At 64.6% G+C, this 8,871-nt stretch overlaps 3 protein-coding genes across 3 annotated transcripts in view; all 3 read left to right on the plus strand.

Annotated features, from left to right (window-relative positions):
- Positions 1 to 3,566: 3,566 nt before the first annotated feature.
- EMIHUDRAFT_195546 (hypothetical protein) lies at positions 3,567 to 4,408 on the plus strand (the record flags this gene model as incomplete). Its single annotated transcript, XM_005775397.1, has 2 exons — positions 3,567 to 4,294; positions 4,339 to 4,408. 2 exons carry the CDS (start codon positions 3,567 to 3,569, stop codon positions 4,406 to 4,408), a joined length of 798 nt encoding a protein of 265 aa, XP_005775454.1.
- Positions 4,409 to 5,235: 827 nt separating this feature from the next.
- Positions 5,236 to 6,962, plus strand: EMIHUDRAFT_195547 (hypothetical protein; the record flags this gene model as incomplete). Its single annotated transcript, XM_005775398.1, has 7 exons — positions 5,236 to 5,298; positions 5,378 to 5,542; positions 5,638 to 6,132; positions 6,216 to 6,290; positions 6,368 to 6,520; positions 6,592 to 6,765; positions 6,849 to 6,962. 7 exons carry the CDS (start codon positions 5,236 to 5,238, stop codon positions 6,960 to 6,962), a joined length of 1,239 nt encoding a protein of 412 aa, XP_005775455.1.
- A 1,196-nt stretch (positions 6,963 to 8,158) lies between these two features.
- The window catches only part of ATPVa (vacuolar H+-ATPase V0 sector, subunits a), a gene marked incomplete at both ends in the record, with an annotated part of 5,061 nt that continues 4,348 nt past the window's right edge, over positions 8,159 to 8,871 (plus strand). Inside the window, 3 exons of the mRNA XM_005775592.1 lie at positions 8,159 to 8,275; positions 8,378 to 8,413; positions 8,503 to 8,655. Coding sequence (XP_005775649.1) covers positions 8,159 to 8,275; positions 8,378 to 8,413; positions 8,503 to 8,655 — 306 coding nt within the window. The remainder of the gene's footprint in view (positions 8,276 to 8,377; positions 8,414 to 8,502; positions 8,656 to 8,871) is intronic.

The raw sequence follows: 8,871 nt of genomic DNA on the forward strand, positions 1-8,871 counted from the left end.
TGGAGGGTCTTTTGTCTGCTCTGCCTGCAGGCCCTGCGGGCCCTGGGCAGCCACGGTGATGACGAGGTGGAAGGGGCGGTTGCCGCAGTTGAAGGAGGTGTGCAGCAGCTGCAGCGAGGAGAAGGTCGCCTGTCGAGCAGCGGGGAGATGTGGGGAGATGCGGGGAGATGTGGGGAGGTGTGGGGAGATGTGGGGAGGTGTGGGGAGGTGTGGGGAGGTGTGGGGAGGTGCGGGGAGGTGTGGGGAGGTGCGGGGAGGTGTGGGGAGGTGCGGAGAGGTGCGGGGAGGTGCGGGGAGGTGCGGAGAGAAAGCCCCTCGAAGTCGACCTCCGGCCTCGGCGTCCTCTCGGCCAATCTCAAGCGATCTCGCGCCTCGAGCTCAACGCCGGACATGTGGAGCCGCTGCGAGCACTCGCCGTGCAGCCCCTGGTCCCCGAGCTCCGCCGCGCCTAGAAGGTTCCTAGAAGGTTCCTAGAAGGTTCCTAGAAGAGACAGCCCCTGGTCTCCAAGCTCCGCCGCGCCTACGTGAGTCTCCTTCCTGCTGGCTGTGCAAGCCACTACGTCGCCGAGGGGGCTACATCTCGGCTATATCTCGGCTACCTCTCGGTGGGTACCGCACGAGGGGGCTATATCTCGGCTATATCTCGGCTATATCTCGGCTATATCTCGGCTATATCTCGGCTACCTCTCGGCTACCTCTCGGCTATCTCTCGGCTATCTCTCGGCCACCTCTCGGCCATCTCTCGGCCATCTCTCGGCCATCTCTCGGCCATCTCTCGGCTACCTCTCGCCCGGCCGGAGGGTCCCGCACGAGATGAGAGCGACGAGCGAGACGCCGCACGCCGAGAGGGCGGGGTGGCCGGCGGGAGGCGGAGGCTCGGTGACGAGGACGGTGATGCGCGGCAGGCACCTGTTGAGGGACGAATGGAGCTGTTTTAGGACTCGTCGGTGAGTCATGGCGAGGCGGTGATCTCGCGGCGGCACCACTTCTTGTGCCACATCCAGCGCGATCGCTCGGCCCAGTAGAGCAGCGGCGAGTGCAGCCGGACTGCAACTGCGTACCCAGACACCGACGCGATCCCCGCCGGGCCTGGCACGATAGGCACGCCTGCAGTTGGGTTAGGGTTAGGGTTAGGGCCCATCTCGTCCCATCTCGTCTCATCTCTCTCGGCAGAGTAGCGACGCCGTTACAGTCGGCTGAGATAGGGCAGCGGCAGGCTGACCACACGAGGGGAGGCTCGGTGGTGCCCTCGTCGCTGCTCGGCCCCGCCGCCGCGAAGGTCGCCCGGGCGAGGTGCGCCGCGCTGCCCTCCACTCGGCTCGGCCCTCCGACAGGCGCGTGGAGGTGCGCAGGGACATGCGCCGCCGGGTGCATCGCGATGGCGCAGGTGCCGGGCCCCATTTGGCCCGCCGCGAGCGGCAGCGCGTCCGTCACCATCGCCTCCGGCTGCCCAGCGGCGACGGGATGAATGAGCGCCGTGTCGGGCGGCAGACTCCACTCTGCCTCTGCGCCCGGCAGCAGCGCTGGCTGGAGCGAGGCCGCCGAGGGCGCGAGCTCCAGCTCATCCTCTGTCAGCTGCGACACCAGCTCGTCGATGTTGAGGCCCTGAATCCGCGGGCTTGTGGGCTGTGTGTGCGAGAACCCTTCGGGTGGCTGGGCGTGAGGAGATGTCGCACAGCGAGCGATCGGGCGCCGCTTCTCGTTCCAGGCCGCGAACGAGCGTGGCATCGCGGGCAGGCTCTACCGGCGCGAACCGCCGCCAGCGCCCCAGTCGGTCACAGCCGACCAACCACGCGCCGGAGGTCACCCTATCCACACCTTCAAAAAAGAAATATCCAGTGCGGCCACTTTAGCCCCCTCCTCACTTTAGCCCCCCCCCCCCCCCCCTGATGCAACAGGTCCTCCCTCGCCAGACGCGCCGCCACCCGTTCGCCTCCTCGACCTCCCCACGGCGCTACTCCTCCTTGAGCGCTCGCGCTTGAGCGCTCGCAGGTGAATTCTTTTTTTGCTTGGGGCGGCCAGCATGACGGGGTAGGTAGGGTAGGTCTGGGCCCTCCCGTCGGGTTTTCCCCTTTCACAGCTATTTTTTCCGGCGAAATCACGATGTCAACCCCTGCAGGTCAACCCTCCCCAAGTGGGTGATCTGGTGCTTGTATGGCCTTGAGAGTGGCCTGCCATGCCACAGGAAGGACTGTGGTTGCAGCAGGTGTATTCTTTTTTTGCTTGGGCGGACCTGATGCCGGGGTAGGTAGGGTAGGTCTGGGCCCTCCCGTCGGGATTTCCCCTCTCTTCAAGCTGGAATTTTCAAAAAAGAAATTTTCCGCGGAAATCACGATGTCAACCCTCCCCAAATGGGTGATCTGATGCTTGTAGGGCTTGAGAGTGGCCTGCCATGTCACAAGAAGGACTGTGGTTGCACAGGAGAGTACCACCAACCATCACTCTAGTTGGTATAGTACCCCAGCTTCACCCATCGAGTGATTTCTTTTTTAGTTTCCCATAAGTAAGGTAGGTAGGTAGGTAGGGGCACCGCAGGGGCCGGCCAGGTTTTTGCAGAATTTCAGCATCAGGTCCGCCCAAGCAAAAAAAGAATACACCTGGTTGCAGGAGAGTACCCCACCAGGCTCAGAGGATGACCCCGGGTAAGCGTTCCCGTGCCTCGACAATTGCCGCTGGTAGGCGCGCCGCGCCAAGCCATGGCGGGCGCGCCGCGGCCGCGCGCAACCTTCGTCACAATGCCAACCGCGCGCGGCCGTCGACCGGCAAGCACACGCCTCGACTCGGACACAGTGTTCCGAGGGCAAGGGAGAGGGGCTGGCTCCTAGCCCGAGAGGGGAGCTTCCGAGACCCGCTCCAAGACCACGCACGCATCATCCCGCGGCCTCGCGGTCGGCGGGATTGCAACCAGTCTTCGCGTGCCGCCTGTCGTTCGATTCGGGCGCCTTGGGCGTCGGGGTGGCGAGCAGGGGACGCGGCTCTGAGCGCCCAGCGACGCGTGCCGGATGGAGTCCGGCCGCGGGTGACTAGGGAAGTTCGCTCAGGATGTGAGAGAGAGAGAGAGATTTTTAAAGACCAACAAGAAATCACGACTCTCACAGTGATTTGGGCTCGGCAGCTTGTTAGCCCTCAGCCGAAGCTGGGGCCGGTCCCGTAGCCGAGAGAGCCCGCGCCGATGAGTTCGACGCGGTCGGGGGGGCCTTCTCTCTCTTCAGGATGTGTGGCAGTCAGTTTGGCTGAGTGTCTTGTCTTGTGGTTCTGTGTGTCGCTCCTGTGTGACCGTCATCGCTCGTCTAGCGTCCACCCATACCGCGTTGCCGTTGGTGTCCCAGTCGTTGGTCGGAAGACTGTGTTTCGCCTTCCCATCAATCAATCAATCACCTTCACCCCCAGTGATTTCTTTTTTAGTTTCCCATAAGTAGGGTAGGTAGGTAGGTAGGTAGGTAGGTAGGGGCAGGGGCCGGTCAGGTTTTTCCAGAATTTCATCATGCTGGCAAATTCAGCAAAAAAAGAATACACCTGGGGCAACGCCCCGGCCGCCAAGCTGCCCGGCCAAGCTGCGCCGCGGCATGGACTACGTGCGCGACGGCTACGACCTTCTCGCGGCGCAGTGCCGCGAGCACGTCCCGGCCGCCAGCGTCCCGGATGAGGTCACCTTTTGCGATGCCCACTACCGCGGCGACGCGCCACGACCGGTTCCGTGGCGGGCGGCGCTCGACGAGATATTTTCGGACGCGCTCGCGGCACGCCCCCTGCTGGGCGTCGCGACCGCCGGCTGGGTGGTTCAGGGCGCGCGCGACGGCGTCGGCTTTGAGTACGACGGCGAGTCCGGTGCCCGGAACCGCCGATTCCGGCTCACGGCGCACCTCGAGTGCGGCCCGGACGCGCTCCTCTCCACGCTCCTCGAGCCGGAGCTGATCGGGAAGCTCGACCCCACCACCCTCTGCCTCCGCACGCTCGCGGTGTTGGAGGACGGGAGAGACGCCGGCGCCGCGCTCTGCCACACGGTGGCCAAGACGGGCTTCCCGTTTCGGCACCGCGACTTTGTCGACGTCACCGCGTGGAAGCGGCTGCCCGACGGCACGGTGCTTCAAGCGGCTCGGTCCTGCCCGACCGCCGCCGCCTCGCTCGCGCCCACGGCCGTCCGCGGCGTCGTCGAGGAGTGGGCGTATGTCCTCGCGCCTGCCGCCGGCGGCGGCACCGACCTCACCCTCGTCAGCCAGACCGACCTCGCCGGCTACATGCCGACTGCGGTCACGAACCGGCGCGCGGCCGTCAGCAGCCAGCACAGCGCACAGTCACGGCTGCCGCCACACACTCTCACCCGTCTCCTCGCCGCAGGATGGTTGGCCCCGTGCTGGCGGACTACGTTCGGGCGCTCGAGAGGGTGACGATAGCTCGCGTGCAATAAAAAGAAAAATATCTGCGATGGCGGTACCTCTGCGCGGTAGTCATAGCTCAAACAATAAAAAACGTTGTTGAGCCAGGACTGAACAACAACATACTCGTGTTCTGGATGGATTGAAAAACATTCGAACAAAGAAGAGGCGACGGGAGGAACCGGCAGAGGATGCAGTGACGTGACACACACACACACACACACACACACACACACACACACACACACACACACACACACACACACACACACACACACACACACACACACACACACACACACACACACACACACACACACACACACACACACACACACACACACACACCGCTCACCCACGCGCACCGGGACGCCTTGCACTTTAAATGCCGTGGGGCTCCTGTCGTTAGACGTGGAGACGCGAGGGTCGCCCCCCCGTGCCCCACCACCTCGTGTGTGTGGAGAAGTCTACCTTACCTTACCTTACTCGTTCTGTCGCCGTCCCAAACTGTCCACTCCCCTTTCTCCTTGGTAATGCATCTTGGAGCACTTGGAGTGCAGTTGGCAACCCAGGGCCGGGTGGGAGCTAAGGAGCGCACAGCGGGCCGGATGATCGCTGATCCCTGATCGGCATCGGGCTAGAGGGAAAATAACGATCTGTGATAAGGATATTGTGGGTCTCATGTGCGGCCTCTGAGTCACGTGCGAGTGACCCCCACGGCCGGTGGGTGGATAGTGGCCAGAGTAAGGAGCGGGCCCAACACACACAGCTATCTAGCCGAGTGTGCTGGCGTCCAGGTCCCAGCGGGTTTTCACGTAACAAGTACACACAGCTTACGCTTGCGCGGTCATTCCCGGGAATGAATTCCACGATCGCGGGCTTGCGACCGACCCTAGTCGCACGTCCACCGCCCTTTGCCCATGTCTGCGGCTCCTTCACTCATCCATTCATTTATTCATCCATCAATCTATCCACCCGGCAAGAGGCCATCGTTGGCCAAGAAGCCTTCGTCGGCCAACGCAACGCCTAAGGCCGAGGCGCCTAAGCTGCAGAAGCCCAGGAGCGACGGCTACGTCAAGCCCGCCGCGGCCGCAGCAGATGCCGCAGAAGCAAAGGCCGCCAAGGCCGCCAACAAGGCAGCCAAGCGTGAGAAGCAGCTGGAGGACGTGTCCGACTCTCCACACCGAGAGCAGGCGTGGACGCGCCGCGAGGCAGCACGCAGCACCCCCGCCGCACAGCCCCCCACCTCTACGCCCCGCAGTTGGAGGCGCTGTTCGAGACGCTTGATTTGAACCAGTCTGGCTCCCTCTCGCTCGATGAGTTCCAGCAGTTTCTGGAGTCGATTCAGTGCAAGCACACGCGCAAGCAGGTGAGGGCGGCCTTGAAGCAAGCAAAGGCTCGTCGTGGGCTTAGTAGGGCAGCGGAGGTGGCCCTGACGGCGGCGATGAAGCCGCCCCGCGAGCTCAAGGAGGTGGTGGAGGGGCACACCCCTCATCACGAGGTCGTGGTTGACCCCGCCGCCATGGAGCGGGCGCTGCTGAAGCTGCTCAGCGAGGCAGAGTTCGAGGAGCTACTGAAGAGCGACATGTGCAAGGCGGGCGGTGTGGAGCGGGCCGGCTTTGGGGCGGCGATCAGGATGGCGAGGAATGGCCAGAAGCCCAAGAAGGTGCCGCCGCTTCCGCAGGGCAAGCAGCATCTCGACGTCGGCAAGCGCGACAATATGTTGCTGCTGCTGGTGGACATTATGGACCCCGAGGTGACGAGGGGAGGACCTCGAGGGTCGCGGGAGCGAGTCCCGTGTCCCTTCCACCCCCAATGCCCGATGCCCCGCTGTCGCAGGGCAACGATGCGATGGGCATCTCCGCATTCAGCCTGCTGTACCTGCCGCCGCTAGATGGTGGCGCCAGGATGGCGGTGCGGCCCAGCAGAGGCCCGGCCATGGCCCTCGTCGCGATGCCCGACCACCTCCCCGCGGACGCCCCGGTGCACAGGCGCACTTCGCGGAGATCACTGACGGCGATCGCGAGACCTTCACCAAGGTCGAGTTCATGCGGTTCGCGCTCAGGGAGCTGAAGGTGTTCTCGGACGCCGAGTTTTACCACCTCGTCACGCAGATCCGGCAGCGGCCAGCGCAGCGGCCCTGGGTGGCCCGCGGCTCTCCCCTTGACCTGCGGTGCTCGGCTCGAGTAGGCACCTCGCCGAGAAGCAGAGGAAGGAGCGGAAAAAGTCGCTGGAGCAGTTCGCCACTTTGGAGGAGATTCGCTGCGGGGAACCTGCTCAGACGGAAAAGATGAGGGAGGATATGGCCACGATCGACGCGCTCGTCCGCGCGCAGCTGTGCCTGCTGCGCGGTTGGAAGGTGGACGAGGAGGGCGCAAAGGCGATGGAGGTGCGCGCGCGCAGCACGCGGAGCCGCGGCGGCGGCGGCAGCGCGCTGGCCTCTCCCGATATCACGCGCGGCCTTGTGTGCAGGAGCACGCCGAGGCGCTGGGGAGAGACATCGATTGTTTTGCGTATCAAGCTTATGGAGGCGCCCTGCCGACGATGGAAGCCGCAGAGGTCCGCGCGCTAGTTAGTGGCTGTTGATGTAACCGGAAGGGGGGGGCTTGGGGGCGTGCGTGAAGCGGGCGAGAGCGCGCGCTCAGCCCCGCTCCGTGCCCCCCTCGCGAACGGCAGAGGGCGCTCGCAAAGGCAAACGTGCTCATGGCGGAGGCGCTCGCGATGAAGGCGGTGGCGGAGGGGGAGGAGGGGGAGAAGGAGGGAGGGGGCGCGTCGTTGCGTCGCGCGGGCGAAGAGCTTCATCCTACCACTACCCGCGGCTCACTGGCGTGGCAGTGACATGCTTCTGCCCCGCTTACCCCCGCCATCGCGACGTGCCCCCTCCCGGCACAACGCCCAACCACGCCAGGGCCCTGTCGAGATCGCCGTCGCCGCGACAACGAGGCCTCGGGTGATCTCCGGTGATCTCGGGTGATCTCGGGTGCGATCTCGGTCGGGCGGGCGGGCGGCGTCGATCTTTGAGGGAGTTCCTCAAGACGACGCACTAGTCACCACATCGCGTCCGCCGGCAGCGAACCCTGCAGTGCAACTGCGAATAGCATACCAGGCGCGTCTCGGGTTAGTTAGTTGAGAGAGATTTTCAATACCAAACAACTCTAACACTCACACGTCATTTGGGGCCTGGAGCCCTGTTCACGCGCGCGCGAGACGTGCAGACAAGGAAGTGATGTGTGAGGCTAGAGCAGTTTGCTCCACCTCTAGCAATCTCACCGGCCTGCGAGGCACGGACGAGACCGTGTGTGGGGTCTAAGTGAGGTGTCTATGGACGCGCTCCTCATGGGCTAGCCGCCTACGGCTAGCCCTTCTCGCACTCACAGGCGATGACAGTCCAATGTATGAGCGTATGCAAGTTGAGGCGCGTGGGCTAAATCTAGGCCGCACGTCGTGGCACTATGACGAAGTAGACGTGCGGCCGCAGCGCGCCCGCCGCAGGCTCGGCGGTGTGCGCGTGTTAGCGAGAAAGTTGCGGGTAGAGCCATGCCCGACTTTTCGAAGGTGAGGCCTCTGCGACGAGTGCCAGCCGCGCTGCGGAGCCACGCCCTTCGAGCCGCGTCCCGTCAGCACTGTCCCCGAGTGGTCCCGCCTCAGCGGCACACACTCTCGACCAGGACAGTCCCGCCAACGGAAACGTGTCGCGCGCCGGCGAGTCTGGCGCCGTAAAGAAGAATTCGCAGTGCCCGAATCGCCTCTCTCCAGCTGTGCCACAGCTTTGTGCTGCTGTCATGGGTGACCTATGGCGCTCTAAGAAGATGTCGCTGGTCCAGCTGGTGGTGCAGAACGGCGCAGCGCACGCCGTCGTCTCCAAGCTCGGCGAGCTCGGCATGATGCAGCTCCGCGACGTGCGTGCGGCTCTCGCGCGCGCTCCCGTACACAGCTCACAAAGAGGCCACTGCATCTGCGTCGCCTGATCGCGAGCATGTCCCTCCCCCCTCCCCGCACAGCTCAACGCGGGCCAGTCCTTCTTCAAGCGCAGCTTCGTCGACGAGGCGAGCGCCAGCCCCGCCACGCCGCCGTGCCGCTTTCCCACGCGCTTCACGTCCACGCCCTGCGGCTGACGCGCGCGCAGGTGCGCGAGTGCGACGACCTGCAGAGGATCCTGCGCTCCGTAGAGGAGCAGCTCGTCGAGGCGGGCATCGCCCCCTCCTCCTCCGGCGCGAACGACCCCTCCCTCCCGTCCCTCGACACGGTCGACGCCAAGCTCCGCGCGGCCGAGGTTGAGGTGGAGACGCTCAAGGCGTCGCAGGCGCGGCTTGGAGGGTGGGGGGGGGGGGGGGGGTTCAAGGGGGAACAAAGGGGCCCTGGCCCTGTCGCCCCCGCCCCGTGAGTCCCCCCCGCGAGCATGTTTTCCTTGGCCTGTGTCCTCCGCCCACCGGCCACCGGCCACCGCCCCTTAAGGAAAAGTGTGGACTTTGCACGCCAGAAAGGCGCAACCTTT

The sequence above is a fragment of the Emiliania huxleyi genome (assembly GCF_000372725.1).
Source record: "Emiliania huxleyi CCMP1516 unplaced genomic scaffold EMIHUscaffold_3, whole genome shotgun sequence".
Classification (NCBI taxonomy): Eukaryota; Haptophyta; order Isochrysidales; family Noelaerhabdaceae; genus Emiliania; species Emiliania huxleyi.